Raw genomic sequence first — 22,652 nt, forward strand, 5'->3', positions numbered from 1 at the left:
GTGTGTGTGTGTCTGAGTGTGTGTGAGTGTGAGTGAGAGTGTGTGTGGGTGTGTGTGTGTGAGAGAGAGTGTGAGTGTGAGAGTGTTTGTGTGTGAGAGAGTGTGTGTTTGGGTGTGTGAGTGAGTGTGTGTGAGTGGGTGTGTGTGAGTGAGTGTGTGTGTGAGAGTGTGTGAGTGGGTGTGTGTGAGTGAGTGTGTGTGAGAGAGAGTGTGAGTGTGAGAGTGTGTTTGTGTGTGTGAGAGTGTGTGTGTGGGTGTGTGTGAATGAGTGTGTGTGCGACTCTGAGTTCAAGTGTCTGAGTGTGAGTGTGTGTGCACTGGCCTCAGCCCATGAGCACAGCCATCAGCATCATTTCCGCAAGGCAAGGTCCTGTCAAGCCTGTGTCAAACACATACATTCTGCACTCCGGTACCAAGCAGTGACCAGAACAAAGTGCCTTGTGGTTTAGGACCAGAGCCAGTGGTTAATGACACCAAGTCACAAGAAAGGCTGTGCACCTCCAGCAATTATAATGTCACCTCGACTCTTTCATCATCTGGGTCTCTGACCCGCATTTTCACTGCCTGGGTTACAGGGTGTCTGGCAAGGCTGACAGTGGGGCTGTTCTGAGGAAGGGTCACCGGACCTGAAACGTTAACTCTGTTTTCTCCTCCACAGATGCTGCCAGACCTGCTGAGCTTTTCCAGCAACTTTGTTTTTGTTCCTGATTTACAGCATCCGCAGTTCTTTTGGTTTTTATTTTGACAGTGGGGCTACTCTGGGAGAGAGCTGGGCAGACTGAAACATGTAGCAAATGTCTGAAATAACCAATCATGATAGGTTTGTGGAAGAAGTATATCTCTGTGCCTGTTCTAAACAACACTGAGCTTCAACACAGCCCTATAAGGAGACAGCACAGATAGCCAAAGAACCGTTCACCTGCGAAAGCAGGAGGTCACAGAGACAAAACCAGTCCAGCTTCACATAGCAGCACCATCCCCAAAGCAATCCAGGCAACACTCCAACAGGACCAGCAGACACCAGCAGAGAAACACCAGTGGACAACAGCAGTAACTTCCTGCACAATATTTTGCTTAGATTTGAGAGCATCGTTTCTGTGTCTGTTTCACACGAGCGGTTACTACCCAGTCACATACACATTCAAAATAAGGAGCAGGAGTAGGCCTCTTGGCCACCATTCAGTAACACTCCAGCTGATCCTATTACTCCACATTCCCTCCTCATCCTGATGACCTTTCACCCCCTTTCATAAGAACATAAGAACTAGGAGCAGGAGTAGGCCGTCCGGCCCTTCGAGCCTGCTCCGCCATTCAATAAGATCATGGCTGATCTTTTCGTGGACTCAGATCCACTTACCCGCATTCTCACCGTAACCCTTAATTCCTTTATTTTTCAAAAAAAATCTACCTTATCTTTAAAAACGTTTACTGAAGTAGCGTCAACTACTTCACTGAGCAAGGAATTCCATAGATAACAAGAATAACAAGATTCTTAACAAGAATCTATCTACCCCTGCCTTCAAAATATTTGAGGATGCTGCTTTCACTGCCTTTTTAGGAAGACAGTTCCAAAGACTCACAACCCTTTGAGAGAAAAAATATTCTTCTCATCTCAGTTTTAGAGGGTGACTCTGATTTACAAACAGTAACACACAGTTCCAGACTCCCCCACATCTCCTCTGTTAAGACCCTTCAGGGCCATGTGTTTCAATCAGGAACTCTTGCTCTCTAAACTCCAGTAGATACCAGCCCACACTGTCCAACCTTTCCTCACAAGACAACACAGATATTATTGTAATAAACCTTCTCGGAACTGCTTCCAACACATATATGAATAAGGTGACCATTATTGTACACAGTGCTCCAGACATGGCTTCATTAGTGTGCTGTATCACTGAAGCATAACCTCCTTACTTTTGAATTCAATTCCACCAGCAATAACAATAACATTCTCTTACCTTTCCCAATTACTCGTGCCAACCTTCTGTGTTTCAGGACACCCAGATACCTCTGTATCTCAGAGCTCTGCAACCTCTCACCATTTAGATAATATGCTTCATTTTAATTCTTCTTGCCACAATAGACAATCTCACATAATACTCTACTTGCCAGTTTTTTGTTTAACTCGCTCACAGGATGTTGCTGGTTAGGTCAGCATTTATTACCCACCTCCAATTGCCCACAGAGCAGTTAAAGTTGAAACACATTACTGTGGGTATCGAGTCACATGTAGGCCAGACCAGGTAGAGATGGCAGATTTCCTTCCACAAACGACATTAGCAAAACAGATCTTTTTTTCAATGACAATCCACAGTGGTTACACTGTCAACATTGGGTTAGCTTCTCTTTTTAATTTCAGGTTTTTAATTGAATTGATGGGACTTGAATCTATGTCCCCAAAGCATTAGCCTGTAGTTCAGTATTACAAGCCCAGTGATGTGACTGCTATGCTACCATTTTCCCCAGGGCATAAATTGGCTTACCTGTGGATGGTGATGAGTGGTCACTCACTCTCCTTCTTGACTGTCCCCTTCCCCCACATGTCCAAGCTCTGAGTTCCTAAACTATGCTCCTTGGGTAACTGAGGCTCATGCCTTGGGGAGCAATTTGCCTGGATCGATTACCCCTTTCATCATCTTGAATTAGGTCACCTCGAATTCTCCTCCTCATCTGCAGGCAGCGCAAGCCCAACATTTACTGACCTGCCGCGATTGCATTACATTTCCCAGGGCTCAAGAGTGCTCTTACCAACCACAAGATTGACAGGCTGTTGGAGGAATGAATAGGAAGTTTTATCCATTTCCTATAAATGACTGTCAACACTAACAGGAAGAACACGTTTCACACAGTTACCGTGCTCTCATACTCCATTATGTCATTGACTCGGTAACATGAGCCAAGGAGATCTCAGTTTGACTCACTTACTTGTAGAGTACTGATCTGTTGTGGCCAGGAATCATCTGATCTATCACGAAACCAGGATACAGCACAGGGATGCCAATCAATCTCTGCACAATCAATTGGGGCTGGAAGAGGTATTGACATTCATCATAGAGGCCCTGGCAACACAAGGCAAAACAAATTAAATCAAACAAAATGCCCGCTGATTACCCCGTTTGATATCCTGCCCTTTGCACAGTCCTGTGTTTACAGTTGAACACTGAATCATCAGTTTAACAGCAACAACTAGTTACGTTGAAATGTCGGGAATGAGCTGGGTCAAGTGGATCGACTATCAGTAAGGCAACATTTAGACAGCAGTGACTATTGTATCATAAGACTTAGCTAATAGGCACGCTGAAGGACAAGGGTCAACCTAATGCAAAATAAAGTAATTGGAGAACGTCTAATTTCAATGCTTTGGTCACCTTTACTGAAGAAATGATAGCCCTGCTGTAAAGCCAGTTCAGAGCAGGTTTATTCAGCTCATTCCTGCTATATGCTGTCTTATTCAGGAAAAGTGAATGGTTTGGTCCTGTGCTCATTGGAGTTTAGTAAATAGAGGGGTGATCTTATTGTTATTATGTGAAATCTGAGGGGGTTTGATAAGGTGGATGATGAGAGGATGATTCCATTTGAGAGAGAATTTACAACTGGGGGCACTGTTTCAGAGTAGGGGATTTCCTGTTTATGGTGAAGAAACAAAGGAATTTGTTTTCCCAGAGAGTTATTCATGTAACCTCGGTCGATCATTGTTAAAAATCCATCTGGCTCACTAATGTCCTTGAGAGGGGGAAACCCAACAGCTTGAGACAGGATGGACACAGCAAAAGTGGCACTGCACAGTACTGTACAGTTAGGATGGAGTTACCTTGGGAGTCCCCAATATTCACCCTGGACCCCATGAAGTCTCATAAAATCACTTGTTAATTATGTCCCAAAAACCCCAGAACCCTACCCTGAGGAACCCACCAAGGCTCCTCAGACAGCACCTTCCAAACTCATGACCACTTCCATCTAGAAGGACAAGGGCAGTAGATACATGGGAACACCACCCCCTGTAAGTTCCTCTGAAAGCCACTCACCATCTTGACTTGGAACTATATCACTGTTCCTTCACTGTTGCTGAGTCAAAGTCCTGGAATTCCCTCCCTAACAGCATTGTGGGTCAGAAACAAAAACAGAAATTGCTAGAAAAGCTCAGCAGGTCTGGCAACATCTGTGGAGAGAAATCAGAGTTAACGTTTCGGGTCAAGAATTCTGAGGAAGGGTCACTCGACCCGAAACGTTAACTGTGATTTCTCTTCATAGATGCTGCCAGACCTGCTGAGCTTTTCCGTCAATTTCTGCTTTTGTTTCTAATATACAGCGTCCACGGTTCTTTGAGTTAGTACTGTGGGTCTACCTACAGCCTGTGGACTGCAGCTGTTCTAGAAGGCAGCGTCCCACCACCTTCTCAAGGCCAACCAGGGACAGGAAATAAAGGCTGGCTAGCCAGCGATGCCCACATCCCATGAACAAATAAAAAAATTCATCCCTCAAATAACAAGCAAAAACGGTTTGCCGCTCCTTGTCGCTTTGCTGTTCTTGGGCCTTGCTATAAGGCAATCAGCTGTAAGGGTCTACGCCTCAGGAGTACGCAAAGCATTTCAGAATGCCCTGAGACATTAATATCCGTGGATTTTACCTTGACTGAGATTTTCCCTTTGTCCTTTGGTAGGTGGGCAGCGAGGAACCAGTCTCCCAGAAGTGGATTGGTAACGTTAAACACCCCGGTTGTACGGTTTGGCAGTGTCCATGTCAGAGTGACAGTGAACGATTCCGGTGCAATCGTATCTGCCGGAAACTGGGTGCGAAGGGGGTTAATAACTGGTGGAGCCCCAGATCTGAAATACCTGTTGGAAATTGGGAGAGGATTAGATAGGGAAGTAGCAACAACTCCCATTTGTGCATTAAGTGAAACATAATGATATTAGAAATAGCTTTACAATAACCACATGAAATCCTCAGAAATGTGTTGACTACTATAGAATTATTAGAGAGAAAGTCTTTTAGCAGCCTGCTGGCTAAGAAACACCAGACCAGGATCGACACAGTATGGAGCTAGAGGAAGACAGCAGGCCAAGCTGCATCAGAGGAGTAGGGAAGCTGACGTTTCGGGTCTGGACCCCTCTTCAGAAAAGGGTCCCGACCAGAAACGTCAACTCTCCTGCTCCTCTAATGCTGCCTGGCCTGCTGCATTCCTCCAGCTCCACACTGTGTTATCTCAGACTCCAGCATTGGCAGTTCTTACTATCTCCAGGCCAGAATTGTTCTCTCTGCTGATGATGTGTCTATAGTATTGATAATCCCAATAATGTTGAATCTCATAGCCTACCTATGAACCAAACATCTGAGAAACGTGTTAAAAACAGGCTGTTGAGAGGGAATAAATCACTTCAAACAGGAAAGATTTTGCAAAGTGATATCAGACTTCAGCCCTCTTCAAATTGGAGAAGACCAGGGGACGATTGAAGAAGATCAGGAAAAGAGTGATGAAGATAAGGGGAAAACTGAAGAAGCCCGGGGAAGTTTGGGGAAAATGAGGAGAAGACTGAAGAAGTCAAAGGAAGATGGGTCAAGTCTGGGAGAAGATGAAAGAAGATGAGGAAAGGATTGAGGAAGATGAGGAAAGGTTGAGGGAGACCAGGAGAAGATGGAGGAAGATAAGAGGGAAGATGAAAGAAGACTAGGTATGATGGAGGAAAATGAGGGCAAGATTGATGAAGATTGGGAAAAGATTGAGGAAGACTGGGGGAAGATACAGGAGAACCGTGTGGAGGAATTCCCTAAGACTTCAGCTTGGACAGAAGGCTGGTGTTAACAGCTCCTCTTCTACACCATCATCCATTTGTCCTTTGAGATGAGCAAACTGTTCTCACCTGTCATGAACTGTGAATTGGTCTTTGCCTCTGTTTACCTTATGCATTATTTTTGGATTGCCACTTCTTAATAAGTTACTTAATAGCATAGTTCAAAATCATGACTGCATTCAGCTCCACCCCTCCCCGTTTTGAGGTAACCTGTGCCTCTCCAAACAGAATCAGATTGGGATCTGGACTGTGCTACCCATGAGTGTGATGGAGGCAGATATAACCAAGGCCTTCAAGAGGCAATGAGATTATGATCTGAAAGGGAAGCATACACGGGACACAAGGTGAATTGCTCCTTCAGGAAGCCAGCAGAGACACAATTGACAAAAGGCCCTCCTTCTGTCCTGTAACCTATGATTCTATGGAAAGAAAGAAAGTGAAGCCACAGGAAGAAGTAGGGAGTGAAGAGGAGGAGAGCTGGGTTAAGGCGGGGGGAAACAGAATGGAAAGGTGAATCAAAGGAGAGATACACGGAACAACTGAACCATTGACACCCTCAGACTAACAAGAGGCCATTCAGCCCATTGTGTCTATACCAGCTCTCGCTGGAGAAGTCCAAATCCTGGCGACTCTCCTGTATCCAATGCAAAATGTTCCCTGAAAGGACAATCTCAGCCTGAGCCACTTTCTGATGCAAAGTGTTACAGCACTCCAATGACCACCTGTGTGCAGTCAATTCATCTAACCTCACTTTAGACTTTACTGAGAAGTTTAAAATGAATTGGTTAGTTACTTCAGTTCGCAAATGCAAATCCCTGAAGCCAAACAACTGCCTCCTCATTTGCCAAGTTTAAGGTAATTAGCTCGCCAATTAGTCTGTAGAGGGGGCAGTCCTTCATAATGAGCAGTGTTGTTTGTGAACCTCCACAAGTGCATAAGGGATCTGTGCGTACATTATTAACATCAAGAATACTTAAGTTGCATTGGGGCACCACAGAGTGGAACATGTTGTACCTAAAAAAGTTTAATTCAAATGCACCTTCTGTAACATCGGATTTGATATGAATTGCCCTTGGCCTGTACATCTGACATGGCGATGTAAATTGCAAATATTAAGAGTATTACAATCCCATGAAGGTGCCTAAGACTACAACGTCCTGAATGGAAACAGGATGAATTTTATTGCACTTTCCATAATTTTTCAAATCAAAAACATTCCAGAATGCATTTTCACAGATGTTGTGAATGTTCTATTTTTGGGTAAAATAGGAGTTTGTACTGAGGCTTTAGATTTAGGTTTTATTGTCAAATGTACTCAAGTACGGGGTACAAGAGTACAGTGAAAAGTGTACAATGTTGCCACACACGGCACCGTTTTAAGTACAAAATCTCAGTTACAGAAGTAGAGAAATAAAGAACTAAGTTAAAAAGTTCAGCACTACAGTCTTCTTAGTATAAAAGTAGAAAAATAAAGACTTAAAACATCAAAGTCCTTTTTTTAAGCCAGGACTGCAGACACTCCAAGATGGGCTTTCCCCATGAGGGCTCGCTCTCCTCTGCCCTGGGCATGCTTTTACCTGCAGGTCTGGCAGCATCTGTGAAGAAAAAAAAATCAGAGTTAATGCTTCAGGCCTGGTGACCCTTCCTCAGAACTGTTCTGTGGAAGGGTCACCCTTAACTCTGATATTTTCCTTCACAGATGCTGCCAGACCTGCTGAGCTTTTCCAGCAACTTCTGTTTTTGTTCCTGATTTACAGCATCTGCAGTTCTTTCGGTTTTTATGCTTTTACCTGCACTGGGCAAAGACTCTCCTGGCTGGGTAGAGGGTTGGTTGTACAGAGTTACTGGCCTGTTCTGAAACTGCTCTCGCCTTGTAACTCCATGCCTACCATTTGGCAGATGGCATTTGTCACAAGGGACATGTTACTGCTTTCCCTATTTCCCATTCCTTGACCCAAAAGGATATCTGCTAGGAATGCTGTCCCAAACCGATTCCTCCTCACTGGCTCCTCAGTCAGTGCAAACTGGCTTTCCCTGTTCAGTGTAACAAACCTCATCTTAATTTTATAAACTTCAATTAAATGTCCAGCTATTGACACATGGACATTTCCTAACCATTGAAAGTAGCAAAGAGTGCAGAAGCTGGAAACCTGAAATATAAGCAGATAACATTGGAAAAACACAACAGCATTGTGCGACATGGCCTACTGTGTGCTTCCAGCATTGTCCGTCCATATTAAAAGTAGTTATTCAGGTTAACAGTGCCATAAGGAATAAAAAAAGAAAAGAACTGCAGTTCATTTAGAGAAGAATAGAATTGAAAATCGAAAAGCTAATTTGGACTTTAGTTACTCTACATGGAGTAGTATCGAGAAAAAGAACTATGGAGAAAGTCTGCAGAGGGTGCAAACATATATTTACCAGGATGATATCAGAACTGACAAGTTATAAGCATCTGAAAAGATTTGATAAGTTGGAGGACCTTTCTCCAAAAAAGAGAAAGTATAAAAGTGACTAGATCCATTATTTAAGCAGTGGATGTCTTTTCTAGGTTAGCAGTGGAGGAGGTTGTGCAGGAGATTGAAATTAAGGACCAGTTAACAGGCAAACATGATTAAACTCAATTGGGAGAATGTGGAACTCACAGCATAAAGAGTAGTTGGGGTGCCATTGTGGGGGAGCTGAATAAACACAAGGGGGAAAGGATAGAACAGGGGGATATGCTGATGGATGTGAGACAAGAGAAGTAGGTTGAGGTTCCTGTGAAACTTAAATAACAGCATAAACCAAGTGGGCCGAATGGCCTGTTGCTGCGCTGTAAATTCTGAGTGGCACATCCCAATTAATAAGCAATTTGTTCTGCGCTAAATGGCAACCCCCTCCCCTCGATCATACCCACCTCCTGCACCCCACCAGTTCCAGCAGGGGGAGGGAGTAGGGTAGCTCTGGCTCAGGAGTACTCACACAGTGATGTCCCGGTCTGGGCAGTGGTCTCCAAAGTTGCCTCCTTGCTCCTTGAAGGTGATGAGGTTCCAAACTGCCACCACCGTGTCTTCAGGCACGTGGAAGTGAAAGAGCTCGGCGCTAGCAAACGACGTAAAGGCGTTCAGCTTGCGAGGCGTCCTGGTGAAGTAGTCGGTCACAAAGAGACACTCTGGGGAAGAAAGAAAGAAGCAGAGGGGAGCAAATGGTCAATGACTATCAGTCTGATGCCAGGGACAAGCTTCAACACTCCCCTGGGACAGTCTGCCCATCCAATCAGCCATTTGTATTTATCCCTCAGTCTCTGTTGCCCAGAGCTGGCCCCTTCACAGTTTTAATGGTTTGAAGTGAAGTACATGTTAGAAAGAGTTCGCAATCAAAAATGCATTAAGTTTACTTGAAGTACAGAAATGACAGGGACACCACTGTAATATTTCCTCCGACTGACACTTATTGTACAATGGTGTAGCCTGTAGAGGTGATGGCCTAGTGGTATTATCTTGAGACTGTTAATCTGGAGAGCCAGATAGTATTCTGGGCAGATGGGTTTGAATGCATCCATGGCAAATGGTGGAGTTTAAATCACTAAAGCAATTATGAAACTGATGTTGATTGTGTCAAAACCCATCTGGTTCACTAATGTCCTTTAGGGAAGGAAACTGCCATCCTTACCTGGTCTGGCCTACATGTGACTCCAGACCCACAGCACTGTGGTTGACTCTTAACTATCCTCTAGGCAATTAGGGATGGGCTATAAATGCTGGCCTAGCCAGCAACACCACCTTCCAAGAATGAATAAATAAAAATACAGAAAGAGGGCATTCAGACCATCATACCCGTGTCAATGTTTTGAAAGAAATATCAAATAACAAAGAAGATACTGCCTTAAAACAGGCCATTCAGCCCAACTTATCCATGGCATTGTTTCTGCTGCGCAGGGCACTCCTCCCTCACCTCTTCATTGAAGCCTATTAACGCTTTTCCAAATGAATCCCAATTTGACTGTCCTTTCCCTGAAGTCTTCCACGTTGTTATGTTTAAATGTTTCATGGGGATTTAGCCTATTGCTGGGTTTTTATTAGCTCAGTTGGGTGGAAAGTTGATTTGTAATGCAGAGTGATGCCAACAGCGTGTGTTTGATTCCTGTACTGGTTGATGTCACCATGAAAGCTTTACCTTTTCCACCTTGCCCCTCACTGAGGCATGATGATCTTCAGGTTAAACTCACCACCAGTTATCTCTCTCTCTCTTCTCTATGAGTAGCGCTATGGTTCTCTGGGGCATTGGCATCCTCCAGTATGTATCTAACCCTGTGTTTTTTCCTGTCCTGGGAGTGTTTGATGGGGTCAGTGTAGTGGGAGCTTTACTCCACATGTAACCCTATGCTGCCCCTGTCCTGAGAGTGTATGATGAACACTGCGCTCATAGAGTCATACAGCAATACAGCACGGAAACAGTCCATGGTCCAACTAGTGCACGTCAACCATAATCCCAAACTAAACCATTCCACCTACCTGCTCCTGACCCATATCTCTTCAATCCTTTACTATTCACGTACTTATCCAAATGTCTTTTAAACATTGTAACCCACATTCACCACTTCCTCAGGAAGTTCATTCCACTTATGAACTATGTTCTGTGTAAAAAAATTGCCTCTCATGTATTTTTGAAACCTTTCTCCTCAAGTTAAAAATATGCCCCTTGTCTTGAATGGAATCACTTATTTATTGTCACATGTGTTCGATATAAAATACAGTGAAAAGTGTGTCCCGTCACCATACATAGGCGCCATTTACATTAACTTAGGACAAAATAATTTTAAAAAGATAACTCAAAGAGAGACTAACTTTTCTTCTTTGTTGCTACAGTCCCGCTCCGGGGCTTCCCAGCCCACACCATGTTGCCGCTAGGGGCCCACTCCATATGGAAGTGAAAGTCCCCCTCCAGGCTTCACAAGACAAACAGCTGACTCTGGAGCCAAGCTGCCTCTAAAGATACCGCCACTACTTGGGAGCCCGTCGAACAAACCCTCCCAAAAAGCTCTCTTCATTTGGCAAGTTTCAGAAAAAAAAGGGGAAGAAGGAAAAGGAGAAAGCAAAAAATGCAGACGGAGAGAACAAGCCTCGGCAGAGGAGACCGGACGCTGCCTACTCCTCTTCCACCATCTTGGGCTGCATCCTCCATCGTAGGGAAAAGACACCTACCATTAACACTATCTATACCCCTCATGATTTTATAAACCTCTATAAGGTCACCTCTCAACCTCCTATTCTCCAGTGAAAAAAAGCCCAGCCTTTCTTTATAACTTAAACCTTCTACGTCCCTTACTAACATCTTTAACACAGAGCAATAAGTAACGTTGAATTTTAGTTTGGGAGCAGTCTGGTAGCTCACTGCTACCTCACACTACCAGGGACCCGGGTTCAATCCTGGTCTCAGGCGACTGTCTGTGTGGAGCTTGCACATTCTTCCCACATCTATGTTGGTTATTAGCCACACAGACTCTCCAATTTTATTAAACGCCACCATGTGACATGTTAGTGGAAACAGGAGCAGATACTTTTCTTTATTCGTTTATGGGACCAGGCAGCATTTATTGCCCATCCCTAATTGCCCAGAGGGCAGTTAAGAGTCAACCACATTGCTATGGGTCTGGAGTCACATGTAGGCCAGACCAGGTAAGGATGGCAGTTCCCTTCCCTAAAGGGCATTAGTGAACCCGATGGGTTTTTCCCAACAATCAACAATGGATTCATGGCCATCATTAGACTTTTAATTCCAGATTTTTTAAAATTAAATTCAAATCCACCATCTGCTGTGGCAGGATTTGAACCCAGGTCCCCAGACTAACAGTCCGGCAATAATACCACCAGGCCATCACCTCCCCAGTGATGCTGACAATGCTGGAATCTGCCCTTACTCCAGGTGGACTGAAGCACCACATTCCGACTCTCAAGCAAAACCTTACTGGAGAACGATGATGTGAGCAGCCTCTGTGTAAGCAGAAGGTGAAGGATGTGTTGGAACCCAAGCCGCAGTGCCATCACTCTCACGAAGAACGGTGCAGGAGGTACCTCATTCCTCCATTCACTATCTCAGGGGTCCATCATGTCAAGAGCCAATGGGGGCAACTAGGTATGGGCAAGAAATGCTGGCCCAGCCAGAGATGCCCATATCAATCAGAGAACTAAAGAAAAAACTGCCTGCTATAAACTTTACCTATTCTACTAAATCTGTAGTGGTGCCTGTATGGAGTTGGAACTAAACAAAACTGAATCTCCGCAGTGAATTCAATATAGAGTCTGTGTTAATTAAAAACCTGAAGTTGAACATCTCACTGAGTGAGTGTGGGATTCAGTTTGATAACTAAACGACATTGTTTAGATAGACCTGATTACAGTGTGGACACTCTGTCTGCTGGGTTGGGAAGAGGCATTCCTATTCTGGATCTTACACAAGAAGCCCTTATGGAAGACAGGGTCAGAATCAGCAAGACCCAGCTTCTGAACTGAGTCCTTGTCAAGCCCCATGATGTGATTCATCACCGTATGTGGACTGAGCATTTCCCAGAGTGATGGAATGTGCTGAATCCCACACAGATTACAGACAGCGAGAATATGATCCATCTTCAGCATTGCAATGAGCAATTAGTTGTACTGGGACCATGACATCAGAAGTAATAACAGTAAGATATCAGCATTAGCAATCTGTCTTTTAATATCTCAACAATTCTTCAGTTTACAATCGATGTTTTAACACAAGTTTCGATCAAAACATTGATGGAGACTCCTCTTAAATGATTACTCAGACAACAGCTACAAGTTTGGTTCCAAGGGGATTTATATCATTTCACAGAGACACCAGATGGGAGAAGGAAGAATTGTTGGTTTCTTTTTGGAGGAGGGAGTTACCACTGGGGTCAATGTACATATGAATAAACAATAAAGCTCACAAGTAAGGCCATTCGTTCCCTCGAGCCTGCTCTGCTGTTCAGTTGCCAAACAGCTTCTTCCCCGCTGCTATTAGACTTCTGAATGGATCTCTCAAATTTCAAATTTAATATTGACCTTGCTGTTTGTGCACCTTCTGTTCTGCCAAAAGATTGTTTTCCTCGCTCTGCTCTATTACCCTTATGCACTTTGCATGGTATGAACTGCTTGTACTACCCACAAAACAAAACTTTTCACTGTACGTAGGTACATGTGACAATAATAAATCAAATCTAATCATATAATCATGGCTGATCTGATTTCTCCACAACACCACCTGGCTCTGGTGATCTTTCACTGCCCTTTTCCCTTTGCTTATCAAGAATCTATTTCTATCTTTAAAATACTCAAAGCTTCTGTGTCCACCACCTTTAAGAGAGTCCTCAAATTCTTCCTATCCCTGTCTTAAATGGACAACTTCTTATTTTTAAACAGTGACTCCCTAGTTTTAGGGGAGGGCGAATTACACAATGGGATGCCAGTAGGGGGTGGATTATCCAAAGGAATGACTGTTACCCAATGGGATGGACATTCTGCTGCGTAGAATCATAGGATCCCCAGAGTGTGGAAGCAGGCCAATCAAGTCCACATCGACCCTCCAAAGAGCATCCCACACAGACCCAACCCCTCCCCATATTCCTGTAACCCCTGTATTCCCCATGGCTAACACACCAAGTCTGTACATCACTGTACACTACAGGGCAATTTAGCCTGGCCAAACCATCTGGCCTGCAGGAGGGAACTGGAGAGCCCAGAGGCAACCCACACAGGCACAGGGAGAATATGAAAAGTACACACAGTTTCCTGAAGCTAGGATTGAACTCAGGTCCCTGGCACTGTAAGGCAGCAGTGCTAGCCACTGTGACACCATGCACTCACATGATAGGACCGCGCTGTAGTTCATTTTAAACTGTGCACAAATTTCTTCTCTGCAACTTCAATTTCTTCGCTGTAACTTTAAAACTAGGCTACAGGTTCATACTGCAGCTTTTTCATACGATTGGCAAAGATAAATTTTTCCCCTACCTTCCTCATCAGAAGGACCTACAATATCCAAGGGAACATCAGGGGAGTTCTCCATGACCAGTATTTATCCCGCAGTCAAATATCACAGAAATGGGAACAAAAACAAAGTTGCTGGAAAAGCTCAGCAGGTCTGGTAGCATCTGTGAAGGAAAAAACAGGGTTAACGTTTCAGGACCCGAAACGTTAACTCTGTTTTTTCCTTCACAGAATCTGTTAGACTCAGCTGATTGGGCAAACAGGGCCTCAGATTGAAATCTCTTGGAGGGCGCAACACTCCCTCAGTACTGCACTGGGGTTGTCAGCCTGAATGAGACACCAGAGTCTCCACAGAGGGACTGGGTTCCAGGAACATCAGATGGAGAGACCATTGTAGTGCTGACTGGGCCACAGCTGATACCAACTGTCTTTGGGAAGTCCACACTCCTCTGGGTGTGTCTCCTGGTCAGTCTCTCTCAGTGTGCCTCTGGAGTGCAGTCATATCTCCTGTTCTCGCTGTCTGGTTTCTCTTTAACTTTGAGCTCTAGAGCATCTACTAACTTAACTTGTTGGGTACGTTTTCTCTGACCAAGATCCTCAGCTCTCTAATTCCTCTCCTCTAGCCCTCCAACGCTCAACCTGTTTTCCTCTTCTCAAGCAACAGTGGTTATAACTTGGGGAACTTGACAGGATAGATGCTGAAAAGTTGTTTGTCTTGATGGGAGAGTCTTGGACCAGAGGGAATCATTGCAAAATAAGGGGTTGCACATTTAATACAGAGATAAGGAGGAGTTTCTTTTCTCAGAGAGAAGTAAATCTGTGGAATTCTTTAACCACATGGCTGTTGAGGTTGGGACATTACATATATTCAAGACTGAGATAAGCAGATTTTTAATCAGCAAGGGAATCGACAGTTTTGGGGAAAATGTAGGAAAGTGGAGTTGAGGACTATCAGATCAGCTAAGATATCATTGAATGGTGGAGCAGAATGGCCTGCTCCTCCATCTTAAGGTCTTATGAACTCCCTGCGCTGATCAAATCCACTCAAGACAATGAGGTGGTCTGAGTGTTATTGATAAAGCCTCACTGTGATGTGATCTCTTTCCCAGAACTACCTTGAAGTTCAAGGGTCAGAAAGCACTGCAACAGCTGTCAGGAGATCCTGGAGGCTTATCGTTCTTAGGAAAAGGGGAATGACCCAACCTATCTTTAAACAGTTTGAACAAAGTTTCATTTGTGATCTTGAGGATGGAATTTTCTCTCAGGTCATGGTGAAGAGGCAGGAAAGTGGGGTTGAGGATTATCAGTGCAGCAACAATCTCATTCAATGGCAGCGCAGACTTGATGGGCTGGATGGCCTACATTGCCGCTGTGTTTGATGGACTTACAGATGAGCCACCCACTTTAGGTGCAGCCTATTTAAACACAACTTTCGTGGGAAGCTTTGCTCAATAGCAAATCGCATCCTCAGTTTGCTGTGCCCCTCCGGGTGTCCTCGGGGTGGGGAAAAGCCAACCCTAAATTCAACACTTCAGCCAACATTCCCTCCCCCACCCCCGGAGGGAGTCACGTGGTTCCTTCTTCTCTCCAAAACATGCACAAGAGACATTGTGAGGATTTGACAACACAAGGATAATGTGTGGGCTGATAGATTAAATGGCATTGCTGAGTCAGGACGCCTTCCCCTGAGGGAAAGCTGATGGCTGCTCCTGAAGAATGATAAATGGATTTAATATTTTCTGCTGGGCTAACTGCCAACGGGATCAAGAAAGGAATGAAGCCTTAGATTTGGTGTTGGTGCTTTGGTAAATCCGAGGGGGAGTACGGGTTGAATCGGGGGTTACCTTGCAGTCTGGCAGTGAGGTGAGAATATTAGTAACAAGGGCACCTCTCCCCTCTTGGTATCAGCATCATTCCAGCTGCCATAGGTCACACTGACACACAGCTCACTGAGCCGACAGATAATGGTGGCTGTTCGCCAAGAATAAAGAGCAGAAACTATGTAGGCTCAGTGAGTGTCCTGAAATTTTCCCTGATTACCCATGGGAATGGGCAATTTGACAAAGAGGGCTCTGAACATAAGACTGTGAGCTTAAGTAGGCCAATTAGCCCATCAAGTCTGCTCCGCCATTCAATGAGAACACGGCTGGCCCGAATATCAGTTCGCTTGGAAATTCAGGAAGCTGGATCAACACAAAATGGAGATAGAAAGAGAGGAGAATTTGCTGATTGGGTTAGAAGACGGAGGCATGGGAGGGGATTCGTGTGGAGCATAAATGGAGCAGAGTGGTTGAATGGCCTGTTTATTTATTTGCAAATATCAATGGAACTCTACAAATATGGCCTACACCTGAGAGTGGGCTTTCAGCTGTCTCGGTATTAAGCTCTTAAACGTCTTCTCCTCTCCATCCCACCAATCATCTCCCCCCCGACCCTACCATTCTCTACTATGCAGAACTTGCCTCTTTGACCAAAATGTTAGTCAACTTTTTTTTATTCATTCATGGGATGTGGGCAGCACTAACTAGGCCAGCGTTAATTGCCCATTCCTAATTTCCCAGAGGGCAGTTAAGAGTCAACACATTGCTGGCCTGGAGTCTGGAGTCACATGTAGGCCAGACCAGGTAAGGATGGCAGATTTCCTTCCCTAAAGGACATTATTGATTTGCTGAAGAAGGGTCCCAACCTGAAATGTCAGCTTTCCTGCCCCTCTGATGCTGCCTGGCCTGCTGTGTTCCTCCAGCTCCATACTGTGTTATCTCTGACTCCAGCATCGGCAGTTCTTACTATCTCTAAATGAACCAGATGTGCTTTTCCTTACAGTCAACAGTGGTTTCGTGGTCATCATTAGACTCTTATTTCCAGATATTTATTGAATTCAAATATTCTATAATCTGCCATGGTGGGATTCAAACCCACACGTGCAGAACATTATCTGGGCCTCTGAATTAATAGTTTAAGGATAATACCACTAGGCCCCTGCTTTCTTCATATCTCCTGCGGTGATTTGATCGTTGATTTTGCTTATAGTGAGGCACCTTTTTTCACATGAGAGGTACTACAGAAATGCACACTGTGGGGCTGAATTCCTCCTTTTTTAAACTTTTCTTTTCTAAGTGAGATACATGGCTCCTGGTACATTACGGTCAATGGCTATTTTTCCCACCACAGCTCCTGCTGTATACCTCATTACTTATGCAACGGACCTGGTTGGTGCTTGCTTGTGGATTCATGCAGAAGGAGTAATGAAAGGGAATCAGTCGATGTCATATATTTGGATTTTCAAAAGGCATTTGATAAGGAACCGCATGTAAGGCTACTTAATAAGAATTCATGGTGTCAGGAGTAATATTTTAAGCATAGATAGAATATTGGCTAATTAACATGGAAAAGAGCATATTATTTTATTTTTCTATCTTTTTGATTGTGGATTAAAAGTGAAAAGGATTGTGAAAGGATGATGCACTTTTTAAATATGGATTACTGACACTCATTATAAGTGTTGTTTACATTGCTGTTTATTCAAGAAGTAGACAGGTTGAATTGGAGATGAACTTGAAACAGGGAGTACAATATGAGATTCAGTTGGCAACAATTCGTTGATTGGTCAATGGAACGATGACCAGTTATTAATGACAAAGGCCTTCTACCTGCCAACAACAATGTAATTGGTTCCTGAACAGCTCAGGGGCATGAATATTGGGGAGAAGCGTCTAGAGTTCCAGAAAGGAAAGAGTTGTTTGATTGGGACAGTGTAAAGCAAGCTTTACTCTGTATCTAACTCCATGCTGTACCTGTTGTAGGAATGTTTGAGGCTGTGACTGTCACCAAAAATGTGAAAATGATGTTCCTATTTATCAATTTGCACAGTCTGTGAATCTGGTTTAATTGCTGTGTTACGAGGATCAGTATTTGGAATCCTAATGAACCGTTAAGCATTGAAAGAGGCCATTCAGTCCCTCGTGTTAATGCTAGCAAGTCACCCAGTGGCACCTTGCTGCCCTCTCCCCAGCCATGCATGTTTTTCCATTTCCAATGCTGACCTAGTTCACTTTTTAAAGCCATGATTATATCCGCTGCCACCACATTCTCATTCCAGATCCCAACCAGTCCCTGTGGAGCATTTCTCTGAACATTGCTGTTGGGTTTTTTTCTGCTACTTGCCTCTTGGTTCCTGACCTTCCCTCCAATGGGAGCCATTTCCCATTCTGCACTGTTGGGACTCCTCATGACTTTGAACAGCTCTGTTAGATCTTGGATCAACCTTCTCCAGTCTATCATGGAATTTCTTTATCTTGCAAATTCTACAACTATCTGATTAAGTTTCTTTCTTATAGTCCCAAACTTTAACTAATAAAGATTCAGAGACCAAATCATGAGCATCGACTATTGACTATTTCATAGCTTCATAATCCGCAGATAAACTGGTGCACACATTCATAGCTGTACCTAAAAGGACAGTCTGTAACATTAAGGTCCAAGCAATTTTTGGCTAATTCTTATTCACTGTTATCTTTTCAAATGAGATGATGTATTCTTCAACACCATCCTTGTAAATGTTGGCATTAAATGTGGTTTTCTAGTTAAATCAAACCTCATATCTGAAGAGGCTGCAAAATGTTTCCTTACGGTAATACTTTGTACATTCACCAGATGTGATTCGCTCCAACAGAGACAGACAGAGGTTGACTCGATGACATTACTCACTGGACTGTAAGGAAAACAAAACCAGTTACTTTAACAACTTTGTGGTTGCCAAACAGCACATCTGCTGGAATGGACTTCTTCTCTCTGAACTGGACCTTCTTCTAGCCCCTCACTATGTATCTCTCTCTCTCTGGGCCGTAAATCTTACATTAATAATAACTATCTCACCAGGTAGCTTCACTAATCAATTAGCTTAAGTCAGATAATTTCTTGGAAATGTTTTTTTCATGTACTGCTAGAAAAAACCCAAAGCTTTCCTAACCCCTTACAAGTCATCTTCACAGAACTGAAAACCAGAATTGCACTTACCTCTACTTTATAACCCAGATTCACAAATACTAATAAAATATTACAAATCATCATCACAACCCATAACAGAAAAGTAAAAACCAAAAGAACTGCAGACCCTGTAAATCTCAGGAATGGTCACCGGACCCAAATGTTAACTTTTATTTCTCTTCACAGATGCTGCCAGACCGGCTGAGCTTTTCCAGCAATTTTTGTTTCTGTTACTTGACAGAAAAGTGTTGACTTTCCTTAATTTTTCCTCACTACTTATTATCATCCAGATAACCACTTACAGAAGAGCTAGGAGAATGAGCAGGCAGTTCAGCTCCTTGGGACTGCTTTGCTACTCAATGCAATCGTGACTGGTCTCATCTCGGCCTCAACTCCACTTTCCTGCCCACTCTCCATAACCCTTCAACCTATTACTCATTAAAAACCTGTCCATCTCCTCCTTAAATTTTCCAGCATCCAACGCATTCCACAGATCTCAGACCCTTTGAGAGAAGTAATCTCTCTTCAACTCTGCTTTAATTCTGCTACGCCTTATCTTAAATCCATGACCTCTCCTTCTAGATTGCCCCACATGAGGAAATGTCCTCTCTATGTCTACTCTGTAATTCATCTTTAGCACCACATGTACCAGAATTAGATCTCGTCTCATTCTCCTAAACTCTAGAGAGTAGAGATCTAAACTGCTCAATCCCACTTCATAAAACAAACAGCTCCTCTCTGGAATTAATCTATTGAACCTACTGTGAACTGTCTCCAATACAACTATTTCCTCTCTCAAGTAAGGAAACCAAAACTGTACCCAATACTCCAGGTCCGATTTCACAAATGCCTTATGCCGTTGCAGCAACAATTCCCTACTTTTATCTTCTACTCCTTTAGCAATAAATACCAACCTTCCATTTGCCAAAGCTTTCTGACTACTGAAGTTAAACAGAGAGGTCTGTAGTGGTTGATCTGATCTTTATGCCCTTTTCGACACAGTCTCGTTATTTGGACACTCAGGAAAATAGATGGTGTTTATTAGTCTAGAGGTAGCTTCCTGGGGAATTTAGTGGTTGCTGTCAGTAGATTGTACAGTTTTTGGGATGATGAAGCCTTATTAAGAAAGGTCATTTTGTGTGTAGGGTGTACCACTCAATCAATCAAGCTGAACCCAGTTTATAGGGCTTTCTGACAGAGGGGAGCAGCTGGGACAGGGTAGGAAGGTGCTGAGGGTGAACAGGGTCCGCAGTGAGAGAGCAGCAAATTCCAGCACACCCACAGACATATTTGATACATAATATTCTGGTGCAGACATGGTGGGCCGAATGACCTCCTCCTGTGCTGTCACACCTACGTGGTGCTGTCAATAGTCAGTGATTAGCCAGGTCAATCTGTTCCATCCAACTTATCCAACCCACTGTCCCGACACAGCATCTGACTGTGAGTGGACTCACCACACCCCACAACCCCGCACACCCCCACAAACCCAAGCCCCCCACCCCCTGGAGCCCCGGGTGAGTCTTATTTTCTGTTTAACTGCAAAAGTTACAAAGAGTCTGAATTTGAGACTTCATGTGGGTTCAAACAATTCAGGAGTCACAAACAGCAAAAGTACTGCAGCTGTGGAGGTCGGAAATAGCAATAGAAAAGACAATAAATATTGAAGGGATAAGGGGAAAGGAAAGGGAATACTGAGAAATGAATTAAGAGCAGAAGTAGGCCATTCAGCCCTGTGAACCTGCTCTGCTGTTCAATAAGATCGTGACTGATCTGTCAGCATTTCTAAATCCACACTCCCACCTACTCCAGCCAACCTTTCATCTCTCACTGAACAAGAGGTTATCCATCTCCGCTGTCACAATGTTCAATGATCCCCCACTTTCAATGCCATAGATGTCCACAGCATGGAAACAGGTCCTTCAGCCCAACTTACCCATGTTGCCTATGTCTTCTGAGGCGAAGGTTTCAAAAGTTGCCCAGTCCTCTGAGAGAACTAAAATGGCAATGGGACTCATTATACATCTCCATCAAAACCAGTCATGCTTTCAGCTGCCTGAGCCCCAAGCTCTAGGGAATTCCTTCTCGAAACCTTTTCACCTTCTACTGCACCCCTCTCACTCACCAAAAGCCTCCCTCCTTTTCAGATCTTTTGATCCCCTTTCGTGATTGAGTGCAAGGTTTCATTCAATTTCTACTCCTGTGAAGCACCGTGAGAAAGGTGCTATATAAATACAAAGCGGTGTTGTTGTTGAGAAGCCACTCGGGTTAGAGAGCTTATAATAGTGTGTGCGTAATTTAAGATTCTGTAGTGGTGTATTTGTGGGACAGCAAGAGAGAGAGAGAGAAAGAAACAAAAGGTCGTTTCGGTTCTGAGGAAGGGTCGCCGGACCCGAAAAGATTTTTTCTTCACAGATGCTGCCAGATCTGCTGAGCTTTTCCAGCAACTTCTGTTTTTGTTCCTGATTTACAACATCTGTAGTTCTTTCAGTCATTTCGGTTTGACAGCTAGTGAAGGATAGGGTGACTGACTCAGGGTCAAGGCCGGTTTTCTGTAACCACAATTCCGTCTTGAAGCAATGCTTCACAAAGTCCTGACAGGACTGGAGCAGTCAGCTCCAAAACAAAACAGTCTGCTGTCTCAGCTGCTCTGTCCTTCTAAATGCCAAGGAGGGACAGACTCGCATTCTGATAGCGACGAACACATTGACAGGATTTCCCAACGCACCTTACAGCTTGTGGGGTAGCTTTTGCAGTGTCGTCATAGAATTGTAACAGCGCAGAAAGAGGCCATTCAGCCCATCATACCTGCACCAGTCTATCACCTAGTGCCAATCTCCTGCCTTTTCCTCATATCCCTGCATCTCATTTCTACCCCAATGCCCCTCTTGAATACCCTCAATTGAACCTGCCTCCACCTCATTGCCAAGCAGGTGCATTCCAGACTCTAAATACTTGCTCTTTTTGTCACATCATTCTTGCTTTGTTTGTAAATCACTTTAAATCAATGCCCCTCTCGTCCTTGTTCAAGGGGGTACAGCTTCTCCCTATCTGCTGTATCCAACTCGCTAATGATTCTGAAAACCTCAATCAAATCTCCACTCAGTCATCTTCTCTCCCAGGAGAACAGTCCCAACTCCTTCAATCTATCCTGATCGCTGGAGTTCCTCATCCCTGGGACCATTGCCATAATGTAAGAATTGTGGTGGTTGTTTTTGTACACAGCAAGATTCCAAAAGTCGCTGTGTGATGCTGAGATGATCAGTTTTTGTGATGTTGCTTGAGGGATGGACATTGGCCAGGTCACCATGGGTGGAGGGAAGGTGCAGGAGACAGACAGCTGAGAGGGCAGATGGTACTGTGGATTGAACATCTCACCTGAAAGGTGGCCCTTTCGCCAGTGCTGCCCTCCTGTGGTAGGAAGATCATAACCAATCAGAGCAAGAGTAGGCCATTCGGCCCCTCAAACTTACTCTGCCCTTCAATAATGGGATTTGGGACAAGTGCAGGAAATTGGGATTATTGCACTTTTAGTGGTAGTTACGTTGGTGCAAGATTCGACGGGCTGAAGGGCCTCTTCTGCACTCTCTCAATTTATGAATCTATAAGATCACAGCTGATCCAGTTTTTGCCTCAATAACACCTTGCTGACCCCACCCCCACAGATAACCCTTGACTCCATCACTTGATCAAAGACCTGTCTAACTCAGTCTTGGACATATGTGACAATCAGCAGCCCTCTGTGGAAGAGAATTCCAAAGACTTAACAGTGCTCAGAGAGAAGAAATTCCTCCTCATCTCTGTATTAAATTCCTCATTTTTAAACAGAGTCCCCTCATTCTAAACTCGCTGGCAAGGGCAAAGGTCCTCTTAGCATCAACCCTGTCAAACTCCTTCAGAA

General features: G+C 44.1%; 1 protein-coding gene across 1 annotated transcript in view; it reads right to left on the minus strand.

Annotated features, from left to right (window-relative positions):
• Nucleotides 1-10,673, minus strand: part of tmem8b (transmembrane protein 8B) — a 96,717-nt gene extending 86,044 nt beyond the window's left edge. Inside the window, exons 1-4 of the mRNA XM_048594147.1 lie at nucleotides 10,622-10,673; nucleotides 8,757-8,946; nucleotides 4,628-4,835; nucleotides 2,926-3,059 (exon numbers count right to left, since the gene is read on the minus strand). Of these exons, the coding sequence (XP_048450104.1) occupies nucleotides 2,926-3,059; nucleotides 4,628-4,835; nucleotides 8,757-8,946; nucleotides 10,622-10,673 (584 nt within the window). The remainder of the gene's footprint in view (nucleotides 1-2,925; nucleotides 3,060-4,627; nucleotides 4,836-8,756; nucleotides 8,947-10,621) is intronic.
• Nucleotides 10,674-22,652: the final 11,979 nt, after the last annotated feature.

Source organism: Rhincodon typus, chromosome 3 (genome assembly GCF_021869965.1).
Source record: "Rhincodon typus isolate 14 chromosome 3, sRhiTyp1.1, whole genome shotgun sequence".
Lineage (NCBI taxonomy): Eukaryota > Metazoa > Chordata > Chondrichthyes > Orectolobiformes > Rhincodontidae > Rhincodon > Rhincodon typus.